Genomic DNA, 20873 nt, shown 5'->3' with positions numbered 1-20873 from the left:
GGGAAATAAAGGCAAAAGATCATGATACAAGACTTAGAGAACTCAGAGACTTATTAAAAAGGAATAACATCTGAATCATAGAAGCCCCAGAATATGAAGAGAAATAAAAAGGCGCAGAAGGTTTATGTGAGCAAATTTTAGTGGAAAACTTTACTAATCTGGGGAATGGCACAGATATCAAAATCCAAGAATTACAGAGAACCCCATTAGATTCAACAAAAACTGACCATCACCAAGGCATACCATAGTAAAATTCACAAAATACACAGAAAAGGAAAAAATTAGGAAAGCAGCAAAGGAAAAAAGTCCTTAACCTATAATGGAAGACAGATCAGGTTCACAGTAGACCTATCCACAGAACTTGGCAGGCCAGAAAGGAGTGGCAGGATATATTCAATGTGCTGAATCAGAAAAATACATAGCCAAGAATTCTTTATCCAACAAGGCTGTCATTCAAAATAGAAGGGAAAGACAGTTTCCCAAACAAAAACTAAACCAGCTCTGCAAGAAATTTTAAGGAGGATACTTAAATTCTTAAATTCTTTGAGCAGAGAAAAGACAAAACAAAAATAAAAAGACCAAAAACAACAAAGAATAGAAAGGACCAGAGAACATCACCAGAAACACCAATTCAACAGGCAACATGGTGTTAAATTCATATCCTTCAGTACTCACTCTAAATGTCAATGGACTAAACGCTCCAATCAAAAGACACAGGGTGTATCAGCATGGATAAGAAAATAAGACCCATCTACATGCTGCTTACAAGAGACTCATTTTAGACCTCATATAAAGGCCATATACAAAAGACCCACAGCTAATATCCTCCTCAATGGGGAAAAACTGAGAACTTTCTCCCTAAGGTCAGGAACATGACAGGGATGTCCACTCTCTCCACTGTTATTCAACATAGGATTTAAAGTCCTAGCCTCAGCAATCAGACAACAGAAAGAAATAAAAGGCATCCAAATCAGCAAGAAGGAAGTCAAACCTTCACTCTTTGTAGACGACATGATACTCCTGTGTGGAAAACCCAAAAGACTCTACCAAAAAACTGCTAGAACTGATACATGAATTCAGCAAAGTCGCAGGATATAAAATCAATGTACAGAAATTGGTCGCATTTCTATACACCAATAATGAAGCAGCAGAAAGAGAAATCAAGGAATTGATCTCATTTACAATTGCACCAAACCATAAAATACCTAATAATAAACCTAACCAAAGTAGTGAAAAATCTATACACTGAAAACTATAGAAGGCTTATGAAAAAAAAAAGCTTTTTGAAGATGACACAAAAAAATGGAAAAACGTTCCATGCTCTTGGGTTGGAAAAACAAATATTGTTAAAATGTCGATACTACCCAAAAAAATCTACATATCCAGTGCAATCCTAACAAAATAACAAACAATTCCAAAATTTGTATGGAACCAGAAAAGGCCCCGAATAGTCAAAGTAATGTTGAAAGAAAATCCAAAGCTGGAGGCATCACATTTCTGGCCTTCAAGATGTATTACAAAGCTGTAATCATCAAGACAATATGGTACTGGCAAAAAAAAAAAAAAAAAAGCAAGTACACAGAAAAATGGAACAGAATAGAGAACCCAGAAATGGACCCACAAACATATGGCCAACTAATCTTTGACAAAGCAGGAAAGAATATCCAATGGAATAAAGACAGTCTCTTCAGCAAGTGGTGCTGGGAAAACTGGACAGCAACATGCAGAAGAACGAACCTGGATCACTTTCTTACACCATACATAAAAAATAAACTCAAAATGGACCAAAGACCTAAATATAAGACAGAAAGCCATCAAAATTCTGGAGAAGAAAACAGGCCACAATCTCTCTGACCTCAGCTGCAGCAACTTCTTATTTGACGTATCTCCAGAACCAAGGGAAACAAAAGCAAAAATGAACTATTGGAACCTCATCAAGATAAAAAACTACTGCACAGCAAAGGAAATAATCAGCAAAACTAAAAGGCAACCAATGGAATGGGAGATGTTCGCAAATGATATATCAGATAAAAACTTAGTATCAAAAATCTATAAAGAACTTATCAAACTCAACAGCCAAAAAACAAATAATCTAGTGAAGAAATGGGCAGAAGACATGAATAGACATTTTTCCAAAGAAGACATCCAGATAGCTAAAAGACACACAGAAAGATGCTCAACATCACTCATCATCTGGGAAATACAAATCAAAACCACAAGGAGATACCAACTCACACCCATCATGATGAATGGCTAAAATTAACAACCCAGACAACAGATGTTAGCAAGGATGCAGACAAAGGGGAACCCTTTTGCACTGTTGCTGGGAATGCAAACTGGTGTAGCCCCTCTGGAAAACAGTATGGAGGTTCCTCAAAAAATTAAAAATAGAACTATCCTATGACCCAGCAGTTGTGCTACTAGGTATTTATCCAAAGAATACAAAAATGCTAATTCTAAGTGGCACATGAACCCCATGTTTATAGCAATACTATCAACAATAGCCAAAGTATGGAAAGAGCCCAAACGTCCATCGACTGATGAATGGATAAAGAAGATGTGGTGTGTGTCTGTATATGTATGTGTATGTGTGTGTGTGTGTGTGTGTGTGTGTGTGTATGTGTGTATATATATATGTGATGGAATATATATATATATATATATATATACACACACACACATACATATGATGGAATAATACTCGGCAATCAAAAAGAATGAAATCTTGCCATTTACAATATGGATGGAACTGAAGTGTATTATACTAAATAAGTCAGTCAGAGAAAGACAAATATCGTAAGATTTACTCATATGTGGAATTTAAGAAACAAAACAGATGAACAGGGGAAGGGAAACAAAAATAATATAAAAACAGGGAGGGTGACAAACCATGAGACTCTTAAATACAGAGAACAAACTGGGGGTTACTGACAGGGTGTCAGGTGGAGGGATGAACTAAAGGGGCGATGGACATTAAGGAGGGCACTTGTTGGGAGGAACACTGAGTGTTATATGTAAGTGATGAATCACAAAATTCTATTACTGAAATCATTATTACAGTATATGTAACTAACTTGGATTTAAATTTTAAAAATTAATTAATTAAAAATCAATATAGTAAACAGCTTATAAAGATAATGACCACATATCAAAATCAATTAAAAAAAAAATACTTTTCTCATGTAAGAGGCATTTATACCTTAGGATGAAATGCCCAATGAAAGTATCATACATGGAATCAAACAATTTAGGTCAAAGAAGACTAATGTGTTCTAGAGAAAAAGGTTCTAGTGGTGACAAAGATGTCGATGACAAAGATGCTGAATGTTCAAAGAAAGAGTAAAAAAAGAAAAAAGTACTTTAAAATTATTTCACATAAAATGTAGTTAGATTGTGAATGTTCAAAGAACTGAGAAGTAAAAAAGAAAAAAAATTAATTTAATTACTTCACATAGTATATGGTTGTAAATGTATGGTGTAAATAAACTAAATTATATATAACTATAAAATTGACTTATTTCATAAACATCTCTCAAAACTTTTAGGACCAAGTTGATCAAAAGCTTTGTATTACACCCTTTCCTTGGAAGAATGAGAAGAGCTTTGCATTTTGAATCAGGCATACATAATATTTGACTAAGTTTTCTTTAACACACTCAATAAGTGGCTATTGGTCTGAGCTGGTTTCTAAAACCATAATATAATACTATAAAATTAAACAGTCATTATAAACAGTTATTGAGTACTGCAATGGATATTGACCCTTTTAATTTAAAAAAAAAAAAATCACTGTTTTAAAAAAATCACTATATACTTAGGGAATGGCTTGGTGCACAGAAAAAGCACCTAAATGGGAATCAGGAAACAGATTCTGGTCCAGTATTGTCAGTAAGTAGCAGTATAAGTCATTTATCAGCAAGTCATTTATCATATAAATCCCTCCTAATTCATTATAAAAAAAAAAAATGGATATTAGTTCTAGGGCTCATTTCTAGAATCAAAGTTCTGTAATTTCAAAGACATGAAAGAAAATGGCCCCTGATTAAGGGGCCATAAAAATACCCATGATATTTGGGGCGCCTGGGTGGCGCAGTCGGTTAAGCGTCCGACTTCAGCCAGGTCACGATCTCGCGGTCCGTGAGTTCGAGCCCCGCGTCAGGCTCTGGGCTGATGGCTCGGAGCCTGGAGCCTGTTTCCGATTCTGTGTCTCCCTCTCTCTCTGCCCCTCCCCCGTTCATGCTCTGTCTCTCTCTGTCCCAAAAATAAAAAATAAAAAACGTTGAAAAAAAAAAAAAATACCCATGATATTTAAAATGCTATACCTTGGGGTGGTTGGGGGGCTCAGTCAGTTGGTGAGTCAGGCCTGAATCAGCCTCTGTGCTGACAGCTCAGAGCCTGGAGACTGCTTTGGATTCTGTGTCTCCCTCTCTCTCTCTCTGCCCCTTCTCCACTCATACTCTGTGTCTCTGTCTCTCAAAAACAAACATTAAAAAATACAATAAAATTGTTTTGAAAAATCACTATATAACCTTGAGAAAAAAATATTTTGTGTGTGTACTTTTTATCTGCATATAGGTGACACAAAGCTTCACATTAGTTTCAGCTATACGACATAGTATAGCTATGGTATCTCTACATGCTATGCTATGCTCACAAGTGTAACTACCATCTGTCACCACATGAGGCTATTACAGTATCAATGACTATATTCCTGATGCTGAGTCTAAAAATAATAGTCTTGAAGGACTCTATCTACAAAAAATTATTCTTCATACAGATATATACAAATTGAAGATTGCATTAAATTAAACCATAAGGGACCTGAGTTAGAAGTTAAAATATCTTTAACATTAGGGAGTGTCAAACATCAGGAAAATCCTGATGGAAGTTTGTAAAATTCATGAGTATATTTATTAAAGGATAGAACCTTAATAAGGATATCTAGAATAAGTGTAGTCCGACCTGAAGGTGTATAGCCAGCCACAGATTCCTCGAATTTTTAATTCCACAGTATTATTTGACATTAAGTGTTTGCATAATAATTAAGGCTATCAGAACTTTCTTATGGTACAATGGGAAAAATAAAGTAGACTAAGTAGAAAATAGAAGCATATAAATTATTTTATAGCTGTCTCCTTTGGACAATGACACTAAAAAGATTAAGATGAAATTTTAAAATTCCCAAACCTATCATTTTTAACTAAAAACCTCAAAGTTCCTGTGAGGAACTATACTATACTATACTATTCTATATTATACTATACTATACTATACTATAACAGAGCAGAAAAATAGCAATGGAGATATCCCAGAATCATATGTTCAAGTTATTTTTACCTGAAAGAACCCTAAGAACATTAAAATTTTAAAAAGGAACAAAATTTTGTTCATATACCAAACTTTAAAGTGTTTTTCCTTATGCCAATCAATACTAGCCACTTACCTTTTCATAAAGAAACAAAAGAAACAAAATTACATTTTGTCATCTTAATAATGAGGTTGGGGAAGTCAATTGAGTAAAATTAACAACACTTTAATATTTTATCTGAGGAAAGAAAATGAAATTATATATTTCCCAATATGCCCGTAGTCTAGATGATGCAATACTACATGTTTTAACACGCATGCAGAAACAATTATTTCCTATGTTAATCTTATGTAATGTAAATTATCCTAATCTTACTAGTATTAAGGTAATAGTGTTAATTACATCTTTATATTTTATATCATTTGAAAACTCAGATTGTTTACATACACCTCCATAGAGGAATAAACTATGTACCACCTAGGGTTTAATGTACTTACAATTCCTTGTGTTTGTCTTCAGCCAAGATTTGGTCATTTGGTTTAAGAGAATACCTGTAACACAGAAACAAAAAAATACACCATATAAACATATAAGTACCTTTGCCTCATGGACATCTGACTGTGGTATCAACATACAATGAGTTAACTCCTATCAAATAAGCACTACTACACTGTTACAGTCCTCTGTCTTCATTGATAAAACATTGAAAAATACCTAAGTTCTTTGTTGTTCTATTAGTCACTGCCACAGACACCATCCAAAGAACTGAAGTAGGATCAACCTGACCTTTGACAACACAAGGTATCTTCAATATTCTTCTGTAGTGAATAATCTGCAATGTTACATGCCTCTAGTAGTTCAAAATTCAAGAAATTACTACAATAAGTATTTAGAAGTTCACAAAACAATAAGCAGTTATTCATTCATTAAATATACAGTAAACATCTATGCACCAGACTATGTCCTAGGTGGCATGACACAGGAGGAAAAATAAATTGTTATTTATTAGCTTAATGACCATAGGCAATCATTTCATTTATTTAAGTCTCACTTTCCCTGTCTATAAAACAGAAGTTGCGATAAATATTAGAACATTTATCTTTCAAATTACCATATAATTTGTACTGCTAAAGGTAACTGTTTCTGAGGAGTATACAGAAAAAAATAAACATTGGATGGCAATTCCCAGGTCTTCAATTCCCACTTGCGTTCAATTCTTTCCTAAAACTAAGCTGCCTGACAATGGGTCAGGGGTTTAAGTGGAAAGGTCATGCATGTAGAGTCTCCTTTCTTGCCTCCCCTTTCACAAGTCCCTTTACCCACTTTATGAAAAGAATGGCAAACCTCTCACACATCCTAAATAGAACTGTACTACATTGGCTGGGGTATAAAAACCTCTGAAGTGCTAAACAAGAAATGGTTCATAATATTTTTATCTTCAAAGCCTCTGTAAGTAAAGTACCATAAAGTGCCCACAGGAATTCCTGTTTTATACATTATTTCTGTAAAGAATGAAGCCACAAATTATCAATGGGGAACTATCTGTCGTAGGATGTTCTATTTTCAGGTATATTATAGAATAGGACACAAGTTGATTACAGTTTTCTTTAAAAAGTTTATCTTTTCGGGCGCCTGGGTGGCTCAGTCAGTTAAGCATCCAACTTAGGCTCAAGTCATGATCTCACGACTTGTAGGTTCGAGCCCTGCATTGGGCTCTGTGCTGACAGCTTGGAGCCTGGAGCCTCCTTCGGATTCTGTGTCTTTCTTTCGCTCTGCCCCTCCCCCACTCATTCCCCCCACCCCCCGTGCTCTCTCTCTCTCTCTCTCTCTCTCTCACACATACACACACACACACACGCGCGCGCGCGCGCACACACACACACACACACGAATAAACATTAAAATAAATTAAAAAAAAAAAAAAAACCAAGAGTCAACTTACTTCTTCCAAGCAATAATTTTAAACAAGGTTCCTTGCCTTCCATTTATCTACTGAGGATTAACTATCAGAACATGGTTGTCACAGAAACAAAAATCAAATCATTTATTCGAACTGAAAACTGAAGCCAGACTTTTTCTATCATGAAAGCAAATCTGATTTGTTTGACAATGAAGAACAGTTTTACCAATCGTTCCACAGCAGACAGGCCTTCAACTGAATGAATGATTTTGACTAAAACATGTTTAAAGCACTCAATAAAAACATTCTATTAAAAAAAAAAAATCCTTTTGGGGCACCTAGGTGTCTCAGTCGGTTGAGCATCCGACTTCGGCTCAGGTCATGACCTTGCGATTTGTGGGTTCAAGCCCCACGTCAGGCTCTGTGCTGACAGCTCAGAGCCTGGAACCTGCTTCAGATTCTGTGTCTCCCTCTCTCTCTCCCCCCCCCCCCCCCCCCCACTCACACTCTCTCTCCTTCAAAAATAAATAAACATTAAAAAAATATTTTTAAATCCTTTTGACATAGGTATATTGAAATTAACAATATTTAACTTTCCCCAGCATGTCCTAAACTGTTTAGGTAAACATACACCTATAAGTAAAACACTAATAGATATGATTACTAGCTATTTAAGAAGACGTACTAAAGTCTTTTTTGGTGCATTTCCCAGAACTGCATGTCTCTAGTGACTCTAATAACTGGAAGTCAGGTGGTTTCTAATTCTTTGCTTTCAAAAAAACTGAAGGACCTAATCAAATTATCAGCTGATAGACAAATAAAAATAATTTTTGATGATAGACCATTTGATGACAGAGATGCTCAAACAATTAAGTGATGCTGGTGAAACAAAGCTCTGTCTACTTCCATCCAATTAATTATGTGAACACATTTCTCAGCACTTCTACCTGTCAGGAAGCAAAAATTCCTCATTCCCTTCTCAGGGAGCAAGAACCTGTGTGCCCTTGAAGGTCCTTCTAGCCAGACTAAGAATCAAATTGACAGATTAACAGGAGAATATCAACTTTAATAGGTATATGTATGGGGAATCCACACAGACATGGAAATTCCAAAGTCGGTCAGACAAAATGAGGTATACCTGTCATTCTGAACTAAGGAGAGGGAGTAAGGGTCTGGGATTTTAAGGAAAGGAATGTACTTCAAAGGGTGATAAGAGATGTTTGGTAATTAGATGTGTGCCCTACCATATAGATGGGTCACTTAGATAAAATTTATCTCTGTTAATAACCCTTATTCTTGGAAAGACTCTCAGTGTAGATTCTTCCATGTGGTTAGGGAAGGACACTACTTCCTCTTGAGCCCACCGGGTTTTAAGTGTCTTCAGCTCAAAATAATCCACATGCCAAAGTGGCACATTCTGAGGGGGGCCTATCCTGAACCTCTTCACATCTCTAAAAGAAAAAAGGAAAATAAAATTGATGCTGAACATTGTCTAACTGCAGCAATGAGCATTATTTATCCAAGAAAGGCTGAACTAAAAGAAAAAAATTAGATTAGCTTCATCCACCTCATTAAAAGATGCATTTCCAATAAGATTTTTTCTTGTTTAATAATTACTCAACATTTTAATACATTTACGTTATTTTACTAACTATATGTTAATTACAATTTAATGAATAGATTTTTTTTTAAGTTTTTTAATTTATTTTTTGAGAAGGAGTGTACACATGCACGTGAGCAGGAGAGGGGCATAGAGAGAAGGAGAGAGGGACTCCCAAGCAGGCTCCGCAATGTCAGTATGGAGACCAACACAGGGTTCCATCTCATAAATGGCAAGATCACAACCTGAGCAGAAATCAAGAGTAGGACGCTTAACCAATTCAATCACTCAGGAGCCCCCTAGGAGATATCTTTAAATTCAATTTACAGGCATATATTTGTGGCAGAGACCTGATAGGATGATTAATATGCACAAAAGACTTTAATGTATAAAAATGTATTACCTTCCTAATATATGCATATTACATAAAAATAATAATTCATGCACAAAAATACATTACATAAGGATAAAATCTGGCAGGAAAAAGTATAATACAAATATAAATTTAAATAGAGAAAGGAATATAAAATTTTTCAATGTTAAGAAAACAGTTTGGGAGCACCTGGGTGGCTCAGTCCGTTAAGCAGCCAACTTCACCTCAGGTCATGATGTCACAGTTTGTGAGTTTGAGCCCCACATCAGGCTCTGTGCTGACAGCTCAGAGGAGCCTGCTTTGGATTCTGTGTCTCCCTCTTCCTCTGCCCCTCTCCCACTCACTCTCTGACTCTTTCTGTCTCTCAAAAGCTGAATAAATGTTTAAAAAAAAAATAAAAGAGCTTGTTTGTGTCTTTTTATAAATGAATGATGGTAAAAAAATTTTTTTAAATAAATGGATTATGGTAGGTATCAAAGCCGTATGGTATTTAGAGTCCACTAAGAGTGATTTATCAGTTTTATTTAGCATTATAAATCATAAATATTAACTTAATGAGTAAGGAAACTTATTAATGTTTATTAAAACATTTTTATGAAAGTTAAAAAGTTTGAAACTAGTGGATTTGATGATATCTATGTCTCAACAAAGTGTTTTGTACATAGATAATAGCAAATCAATTAATGTTATTTTCCTTCTCCAGCTGGCTAGTGATAGAGAGTAACAAATATTTTTTGCACTTAAGGACCTCACAATGCAGTAAATGAGTAAGAATAAAAATAAATGTGGTGTGATAAGGTTATGATAAAGCTATGTACAGTGTTCAAACAAAACAGTAGAAAGTCTCCTTCCTAAGAGAGTCAAAAAAAAGGGAGAGCTTTTATCTGTTTTCTCTTCCTTCCCCATTTCATCTCTCTTCTCTGTTCCTTTCCTATTAAAAAACAAAACAAAACAACAAAACCTTCTCTTCTAAAGTCTCAGGATAGGAATTTAAAGGAAATGGTGGAGGCCAGAAAAAAAAAAAAAAAAAAAAATGGAGTCCAAATAGGCAAGAAGCAGGCAAGGAAGGATAGACCTGATTTTGATTAAATCAGCAAACAAAATTTTACTCTCTCAATGGACTGAGTACATCTCCAGATCCTCAAGAATAAATGTACAAGATTCATTTTGAACTATTCTCCAAGCAAATGAGTTCTCTAATTCCAAACAAACTTCAAAGTAGTTACTCTTCCCGTATCATTTCTTTCTCTCATCTGATTTCCTTCTGCCCCAAACCAGGTAACTTTTATCATATCTCAAAAGCCTTAATTTTTCAGCTTCAGCATGGAGCCCAGCATGGGGCTCGATCTCATGACTGTGAGATCATGACCTAAGCCAAAATCAAAAGTCAGATGCTTAAACAAGAGAGCCACCCAGGCTAGGTTTTTTTTAATTCAATTTTCTCTTCCTTATCTCTTCCTTGACTCTTACACACTGCATTTTAGAGTTAGCCAAAATGCAAGGTTTGAGGAAATAGTACCCAAGATCATCCTCACTTCTGGGGTTCCCAGGTGGTTCAGTCAGTTGAGCAATCAACTCTTGATTTTGGCTCAGGTCATGATCTCATAGTCATGAGATCAAGCCCTGTGGAGGTCTCCACACTGAGCATGGAGCCTGCATGGGATCTTCTCTGTCCCTCCCCTGCTTTCACTCTCTCAAAATAATATTAAAAAAAAAAAAAAAAAGGCTATCATCACTTCTGACACCAACTGCAAGTTCTAGAAGTTCCCAAAACCACCCTCTGGCTCAATAATTCACTAGAAGGATTCACAGAACACCCTGAAAACTATTACACTCACAGTTATGGATTATAAGAAAAGGATACAGGTCAAAGTCCAAGGGAAAAGACATATAGAGCAGTGTCTGGGAGGGTTCCAAATGGAAAGTCGGTCCTGATATCGGTATGTTGACCATATAGACCATTGTTGATATGTGACTATAAGGTATGCAGTACTGCCAACAAGGGAAGCTCACCCAAGCTTCAATATCCATATTTTTTATTGGGGCTTCACTACATAGGCATGATTGATCAGCTGACTGCCTCAATGGTTAACTCAGTCTTCAGGTCAACTGATATCATATGACCCAAAGTTTAACCCTAAATCACGTAACTGGTCACTCTGTAGGGTGTGGCCAGCCCTGTCCTAAACAAAATGACACTTCTATCAGGTATGATGTAGATTACCTCTCAGAAGCTGGGGCCAAAGGTCAGACATCTCTTTGGACAAGGCCAAATTCTTTACTACGCATATGCCTATGTATGTGTTTATTTATTTACATATGTCCATAAATATACTGATGTGTATATTCATAAACTTCCATCTAGATCTGCATTTTTCATAGAACTCTCCCTTATACTCACTTTACCTAATTTTAGTTAGGTTAATAAACTATATGAAAAGTCACCAGAATAACCTATTGTTATTAATTATCTACCCGCCCAAAAGAAAATTATTCTAATTTTATGTGGCGCCTGGGTGGCTTAGTTGGTTAAGCAACCAACTTCGACTCAGGTCATGATCTCATGGTTCCTAAGTTCGAGCCCCACATCGGGCTCTGTGCTGACAGCTCAGAGCCTGGAGCCTGCTTCGGATTCTGTGTCTCTCTTTCTCTCTGCTCCTCCATCACTTGCACTCTGTCTGTCTCTCTCCCTCTCTCTCAAAAATAAACATTAAATATATATATATATATATATATATATATATATATATACACACATATATAATTATGTTGAAAATTATTCTAATTTTTAAAATGGAACACTGATTTAATTTGCAAATTAGAAAAAAGGCACTAATAAAGATTATTTGTTCCTCCACGCAATTTAAATATATTTCCAAAGCTCATAAACTACAACCAAACTCTATATAGATGGTTATTTTTAAGGAAACAAAAACTTTCCAAAACACCTTTAAAATGTACACAAAAAAATAGTACAAACCTATAATTGTAAAAATTATGTGTTAACTAACAAATGCCTCACATTCATTTTGAAAGTAGGCAAAGTATAAATTATAAATATAAAGGTAAATATACCATCAGGACCATAACCCCTACTAATGAAATAGAGCTAGTTCTCACTAAAATGTACATACCTCTACTTTCTACCATATCTTTCCTAAAATGATACTAAGTACAGCCTATTTTTTAGTTGGATTTTGTTTCCAAAAGACATGATTAGATAGATGTTCTGTTTTTATATTCATTTCTTAAATTCAAACATAAACATGGTCCCTAGAAAGTCAGAGACAGCAAAATGGTATACTGGTAGTTCTCAACCTTTTTTCTGTCTGAATTTGCCAGAGGATAAAGACAAGTGCCTACTCCTATCAGAAGATAAGGAAGGTGGAGACAATACACGAAAGCACAGACTTTATCCTGCCTCTAGCCTCTGCAGAGAACCTCTAAGTGAAAGAACATTAGATTGCAAGTCTAAGACCTGTGTTACTGTCCTGATTCAGCCATTAATTAGCTTTTGGAAGTACACAAGCCATTTAATTTCTCTAAGAAGGATAAAACTACCTATCTCATGTTGCTATGTGGATCAAATAAGATAATACATGAGAGGTGCCGACACATTTACATGCAATACTCACCTCTCTTCCCTTTCCTGTAATGCTTGCACCTCAATAAAATGACTAATTCATCTAGCTTAAATAGAGAAGGAAAGCAGTTGAAACTGTTCACATTTTGAAACAACTGCATAACTACAAATTTCCATTAAGACATCAGACAGTTGGGTACAAGGATGTCAATGCGAGCATTATTTAAGGAAAAGTGTAAGCAAATATTATCCAGAAAGTAGTAGATTTATAATGAGTAAGTTATAACACCACTGGGAGCAGGTCAGCATTAAGTTGAAAAAAAAGGAAAAATGGCAATATACTCCCAAAAAGAATTGGAAACATAACACCAAAATGTTATATAGCATTACAGATTATTTTTATTCTCTTCTTTGTGCTTTTTCGAAATGTAAATAATTAGCATGTTTTACTTTTGAAACTAGAAAAATCACATTAAAAACAAATAGATATAATACTTTAGAATGGGGTCATAATATTCTTCTGGATGTAGTTTTCACTTAAATTTTTCAACCAATGAACATTTAAGCCTCCGAAGATTAGTTCAAACTTTTCTTGTGTAAAATTTTTAAAATAAATTGTTTTAAATATTTGTATTGTATAAATATTGACAGCAACAGGTGACAAGTGGATAGGAAAAAAGAGAGAAGGAAGGAAAGGAGGAAGAGGGAAAAGAGAGAAAGAAGGGAGGAGGGCAAGAAGTAGGAGAGGACAAGGGGGAGTACTTTCCTTCAACCCTATCCGAGCTATTAAAGGAAGCACAAAAGAATAAAATCCCATCATGGCATTCCCATCATGGGCAATGGGAAAATGGCACTGTTATTTAGGTTTATAATTAAATATCAGAACACATAAATAAAATGTATTAATACATGATAGATAACTATTAAGATATGCTAGATCAGCAGCAGTGTGCAACTAACAGTAATGAAACACAGGTAGGGCCTTAAGATTGAAACAAACATTGTTTATTCAAATGTGCTTTCCCTGAAGATAAGCATAACATAAAATTTCAGACCTACAAAGGTCCTTAAAAACACTGTCAAGTCCAGAGACAGCCCAGTCATAAATGAAATGGCCAACTCAATATCACACAAATAGGTAACACCAAACTAAGACTTGCTTACACAGCAGTATAACAATAAAATATTCCATAAATGCCTGCAACTAAGATTGCCTTCTAAGAATTAAGTAAAATTTGAAGAAATCTATAAATACTACCACATGGTCCAAAGAATCCTAATAGTAGTATGCAAAATTTTATAGAATTGGTAGAATCAATCAGATAGTATGGGTATGGTAAGATTTTAAACATGTTTAATTACCCCTAGCAATTAAAAAATAAACATATCAAAACATGTTGGAAAGGAAAAAGAGAGGCCAAAAGTGTTAATCACCACAGCAATGTTTTAAGAGGCTTACCAAGAAACAGATTAAAAAGTAAACGACTGGATTAGAATGAAAATAATAGCAAAAAGTTACAAGATTTATGAAAATAACATTTTAAATTCTCACTAGTAAACTAAATGAGGATTAAAACTCAATTACAGAAGGCTGAAGAAAAAGAAACTAGATTTACACTTAAATAGAACTACACTCTTTATATTATTAAATTTTCTTTGCTTAAGTTTTTATTTTTATTTATTTTTAATTTTGTTTAATGTTTGTTTATTTTTGAAAGAGAGAAAGAGAGAGAGAGTGAGTACAGCAGCAAGGGGCAGAGAGAGAGGGAGACAGAATCTAAAGCAGCTGCCAGCACAGAGCCTAACACGGGACTCGCACTCACCAGCCATGAGATCACGACCTGAGCCAAAGTCAGACACTTAACTGACTGAGCCACCTAGGCACCCCACTTATGTTTTTATTTTTAAAAATCACTGATAATTATTCAAAATGACTAGCCACGTATTTTCATTAAAGGAAATTTAAAATTTGACTTGGAAGATGTTACTGCTTGGCCACTGGGCCATATCAACAAAATTGGGCCACTTTACATCACACCTGTCATTTATTTCTTACACTCTTCGATTTGACTTCTGGCCCTTATCATTCCACCGTGATTTACCTACCTGAGGTCACTGCTGACATCCTATTATCAAATCCACTAAATTCTTGTAGGTTTTATGTTACTAGGCATCTCTCTTACGTGTGATACTATTAACCACTCTGTCATACAAACTCACTGTACTTCATGAGACCCTGTTTTAGTTCTGCTAAAAACTCACTATTTCTTCTTCAGCCCCTTCCATAATCAATTCTTCTTCATTATCCATTTATTCAGTGTTCTATCTTCCAACCCGCTGCCTTCACTTTTACCCTTTCTCTGAAAGGCTTATCTATTGGTTGCTTTTATTTTTTATTTATACATATGTATGTACCTACATACATATATAATCTCTATGCCCAATGTGGGACTCAAACTCATGACCCCCAAATCAAGAGTCATACACTCTTTTGACTGAGCCAGCCAGGTGCCCCATTGGTTGCTTTAAATACCACCTATTTAATAATTTTGGTGGTGATGATGATGATGATGATGATGTTGATAATAGTATAATAACAGCTAACCTTCATTGAATGGCATTATATCAAGGTAAAATTAAGTATAATGCTTATTTATTATACTTCCCTCCAGCCATGAATCCTCTACCCACCAGAAACATAAATCGAATCCACCTGAATATCACATATGCATCTCATGCATGAACAAAACTGAACTCAATCTATCCACTCCCTCTAACATGTCATTCCCTCATACTCCCTAACTCAATCGTAAATACCACCAAAACCAAAAGTTGGAATGTCATCCCTGACTCCTTTGCCCCCTTCATTAATCAATCATTAAACTTACCTTTATAACAGTAAAATATTATTGAACTTTCTCCAAACTGCATAATCAAGTCACCATCCCTCAACACCACCATCCCTCAACAACATCCCTAATGCTGCTTTATCCCAAAATCTAAGAATCTGGAATTCTGAAAGAGAGAATCAGAAGAGCCAAGGACCATCTTTCTTTTAATGCAGGTAACAAGGTAACCAAGTTAAAGAAAATACACAAAATTCAGGAGCATTTCCAAATACCAGCAATAATTGAAAAAATGTTACTGCAAAAATATTCTACTCACAATAGCAATAACTTTACTTTTAAAATACCTAGGGAGTCACCCGGGTGGCTCAGTCAGTTAAGAGTCTGACTTCGGCTCAGGTCATGATCTCACAGTCCGTGAGTTCAAGCCCTGAGTCAGGCTCTGTGCTGACAGCTCAGAGCCTGGAGCCTGCTTCGGATTGTGTCTCCCACCCTCTCAAAAATAAATAAATGTTAAAAAAAAATTTTTTTAATAAAAATAAAATAAAATAAGATACCCAGGATAAACCTCACCAAAAATGTACACCTAGAAGAAAACCGTACAATACTGCAGTAAGACCTAAGCTGCACTAATATTGTAACAACTAACCACATATCACTATTTGAATTTAATTAATTAGAGGTGCCTGGCTGACTATATCAGAAGAGAGTATGACTCTTGATCTCGGGATCGTGGGATTGACTCCCACGTTGGGTGTACAGATTACTAAAAACAACAAATAAATTTTTAAAAACTTAGTTAAAATCAAATAAAATTTTAAAATTCAATTCATCAGTTGCACTAACCACACTTCAAATGTTCAAAACTAAATGTGACTAATGGTTACCATATTGAACAGTACAGACATACAACATTTCCACCATCACAGAAAATTCTAATGGACAGTATTGCTCTAGAGATAATAATTTGCCCCAGATTTTTCTTTTAATCACTTCTGCATGGTTTGCATTTTTCCCCAAACACAATTATTTTTATAATTTTTGAACCTAACAAACTTAGCAGTGATCACTACCATAAGATGTGGAAGTCTAAAACAAAACAGGGGCACCTGGGTAGCTCAGTTGGTTAAGCAACCGACTTCAATTCAGGTCATGATCTCACAGTCTGTGAGTTCAAGCCCCGCGTCAGGCTCTGTGCTGACAGCTCAGAGCCTGGAGCCTGCTTCGGATTCTGTGTCTCCCTCTCTCTCCTGCTCATGTTCTGTGTCCTGTCTCTGTCTCAAAAACAAATAAAAACATTTAAAAAATTAAAAAAAAAAATTTTAAACAAAACAAAACAAAAAAAAAACCTAACCATTTTGTAATCCTGTATTTAATGTACTTAGAGACTACATGTTACTAAAATATACAAAATAGCTAGAAGAAAAAATAGAAATATATATGCATAAATAGAAAAACTTATATGGTAAAGATCTCATTTTTCCAAATTAATTTAAAAATGCAATGCAATCCTAAACAAAAACCCCAAGAAGAATTTTCTAAGTACTTGACAAACTCATTCTAAAATTTATGCACAAAAGGAAAGAGCCAAGAATAATTAAGAAAATTCTTGAATAAGAACAAAGTGTAGGGACTTGTCCTATCAAACATCAAGATTTATTATAAAGTTTTGTAACAAAATAAAAATAAAGCTGCATTAGTTCAAGGACAAACAGACAAGCGGAAAAGGATGGAAAACCTACAAACCAAGCTATAGACAAATAAAAATTGGCATTGCAGATCAATGGGTAAAGATTGGGACTATCACAATACAGTGATAGAATACTTGATTTCACTTGAGGAAAAAAAAATTTAACTGGATCCCCACTTCACATCATATACAGAAATCTATTCAAGTCAATTGAAGACCTAAATATACAAACCATAATGTTAAAACATGGAGAAGAAAATATTGAAAAATAGCTTTATAAAGAATTAACTATAGGGGCACCTGGGTGGTTCAGTCAGTTAAGTGTGCAATTTCAGCTGGAGCCTGTTTCAGATTCTGTGTTTCCCTCTCTCTCTCTCTCAAAAATAAACATTTTTAAAATTTTTTTTAAAAATTAATAATGAAACAAAACAATTATAGCCTTTTAACCTTATATATGGAGTATCACTTGATACTCCAAATATTGTTTTACTTCAAACTAATATATATTTATTTACAGAAATAATTCATCTTGATTTATACAAATAATCCAGCTGTAAATTTTTGGTATTGAATAATCAGCACTGAAATTTACAACCAACCATTATTACTTTGAGTATTTTTGGAATAAACATTAAGTAATGTCTTTCATGCATGCTTACGTTAATCAAGACTTACCTAAGGTTTGTATGATTACATTATTATAGATTTGGATTCATAAGAAAAATATATTTCCTCAACTACTCTAGCTTCCTTTCTTAAAACTATTTTCATTTCTAATGAGGATTTTTACTTCCCGATTACCATGACGTTAATTCTCTTCATACCTTTACTTCTATAGTATTTACCTAGTGTCAGGAAAAATCAAAACAAACCTGTCATATATTCCTCCACTTTGTTTTGTATAAACCTCTTCCTTTACTCTCCATAATTAGATCAACACTCATGTGGCAGTTATTATACATTCCACATTTTATCTCTCCTCATACCCACTGTAACTCTTCAATATGCTAGAAAAGATTATTTTCAACAGCCTACTTTGTTTCAAGTTTTCCTACGTATTTTCAGTTACTACATTTTGACAAATTGGACACATCAAAATTGACTAACTTAATTCTTTCAATTAGATAAAGATCCTACATTTTTCTTACTCCAGGAAAAAACTGGCTTTCACAATCTTTTTTTTTTTTTTAATGTTTATTTATTTTTGAGACATAGAGAGAGCATGAACAGGGGAGGGGCAGAGAGAGAGGGAGACACAGAATCTGAAACGGGCTCCAGGCTCTGAGCTGTCAGCACAGAGCCCGACGCAGGGCTCGAACTCGCGGACCGTGAGATCATGACCTGAGCCGAAGTCGGCCGTTTAACCAACTGAGCCACCCAGGCGCCCCTGGCTTTCACAATCTTTAAACAAACTAGTATATTCTAGAAGAAGTTTAATTTTTAAATATCAAATAATTATCTAATTGACACTTCTGAATAGTGGCAATGCTTGTTCTATCCTGGAAACTGTCAATACAAGAAGTGTATTGTTTTGAAAACTTAGTCAAGAAGAACTGTTGAGTGTTTCAATCTCTCATACAGGATTTATTCATCTACTAATGTACCAATTAAAACTAAATATTAACAATTTTTAGAGCAAATTACACACATTTTTTTCTCACCTACACTATACCTATAATTGAAGGAAAACACAATTTCACTAAGTTTATAAACCTTTACATATCTACCATAATTTACGCCAAAGTCTGGACATATAATTAATTTCAAATTAATACTTCCATAGTAAGTTTGCAGAAAATAAATAATACAAATGTTACAATTAAAACAAATCTATATTTCAAATCTCTGCTCAATGATTGATGCTTTTTGGACATCAACAAATTTCTTAAGATCTAACTTATTCTTTATGAGATACCTACCTCATAAAGTTGCCAAGAGGACTAAACTGATACCGTATACATCTAATACATGCTGAATAAATGTTATCTTTATCAGATAACAATTCTTAAAATTTATTATATTCTTTTTTCTCATATATTCTTGAATGTTTTTCAGATGGATCTTCCATGGCCCTTCTTTACATTCCACTCTTTGTGGTGCATCAGTCCAGTGTGTCAAGACTATTAGCATATGATGGCTCTGATTCTTTAAAAACCTGTTCTGAGTGGCACCCAGTCGTCTCAGTGGCGACTCAGTTGTTTGAGCAAAAGACTTGATTTTGACTTAGGTCATGATCTCACAATTCGTGAGATCAATCCCCACATTGGGCTCTGTGCTGACAGCAAGGAGCCTGCTTGGGATTCTCTCTCTCTCCCTCTCTCTCTCTCTCTCTCTCTCTGCCCCTAACCCCCCCCCAAAATAAATAAATAAACTTAAAAAAAAAAGAAAAAATATGTATCTAAAGACAAAAAAGGAAAGTATCAATTCTCACATTTTAAACACTGAACACTTAAAATCTCACTTTATTTTTTAATTTATTTCAATTTTTTTATTTTATATATAGAGAGAGAATCTTAAGCAGGCTCCATGCTCAGCTGTGGAGCCCAACTCAGAGCACAATCCTATGACCCTGGGATCATAACATGAGCCGAAATCAAGAGGCAGATGCTCAACCAACTGAGCTATCCAGGGGCCCCTAAAATCCCACTTTAAAAAGGACTTTCCATAAAAAAAAATTTTTCAGTCAGATGCTATCTCCCAAGTACCTAACATGTATCCATCGCTATACTATCATATAGCAAAAACATAATGTAGTTCCTTTATACAAAGAGTTTACTGTATATATAACAGATTTACAAAGATACTTTTCCGAATTGTCTCTCTCCATCAATGTTTATAAACCCTGCATGCAAGGTTTATACTATGTATATTTAATTATAAACCTAGTACAAAAAAAAAAAAATTTAGCATCCTTTCAAGTAAGAGATTAAAAAGCGGAAGAGAATAAATAAATGAGAGCCAAGAAAATCAAAGGAAATTATAAATTAAAGAAAAAAAACCCTCTCTTTTATTCTAAACACTGCTTGTTTGAGAAATTATAAGATCATCACATAAATTATATAAATTATTAAATACTTAAAAAATAAAGCCAGGAATCAACAAAAGATTTGAACCTAGAAAAAAGTAAGATAATCATTTATTTACCCACCAATTGCTGGGTGGCTCAACTGGTTAAGCATCCAAATCTTGATTTGGGCTCAGGTCATGATCTGACAGGTCGTGAGTCTGAGCGCTGAGTTGGAGCTCTGCACTGACAGCACAGAGCCTGCTTGGGATTCCCTCTCTACCTCTCTTTCTGCCCCTTTCCCATTTGTGCACAAGTACTCTCTTTTTCTCTCAAAATAAACTTTAAAAATAAATAAATAAAATTAAAATCTTAAAAAAAAATGATAATTTTTTTTTTTTTAAAGGAGAGGGAGAGACACCTGGCTGGCTCAGTAAATAGAGCATGTAACTCGATCTCAGGGCTGTGAGTTCAAGCCCCAGGTTGGTTATAGAGATTACTTAAAAAAATAAAATAAGAAAGAAGAAAGAAAGAAAGAAAGAAAGAAAGAAAGAAAGAAAGAAAGAAAG

General features: G+C 34.7%; 1 protein-coding gene across 8 annotated transcripts in view; it reads right to left on the bottom strand.

Moving 5' to 3' along the window:
• ADK (adenosine kinase) overlaps positions 1–20873 on the bottom strand; it is a 519772-nt gene that overhangs the window by 447163 nt on the left and 51736 nt on the right. For 6 of the 8 annotated variants that reach the window (XM_049646240.1, XM_049646242.1, XM_049646243.1 and 3 more), the window contains exon 3: positions 5806–5859. The exons of 1 other annotated variant lie outside the window; for it this stretch is intronic. In XM_049646240.1, coding sequence (XP_049502197.1) covers positions 5806–5859 — 54 coding nt within the window. Of the gene's footprint in view, positions 1–5805; positions 5860–19219; positions 19299–20873 lie in introns of those variants that run through there. One more of the 8 variants, XM_049646248.1, reaches the window with a different exon arrangement.

The sequence above is a fragment of the Panthera uncia genome, chromosome D2 (genome assembly GCF_023721935.1).
Source record: "Panthera uncia isolate 11264 chromosome D2, Puncia_PCG_1.0, whole genome shotgun sequence".
NCBI lineage: Eukaryota > Metazoa > Chordata > Mammalia > Carnivora > Felidae > Panthera > Panthera uncia.
Note: the sequence above shows the minus strand (reverse complement) of the source record. Positions and strands in the feature narration are given on the sequence as shown.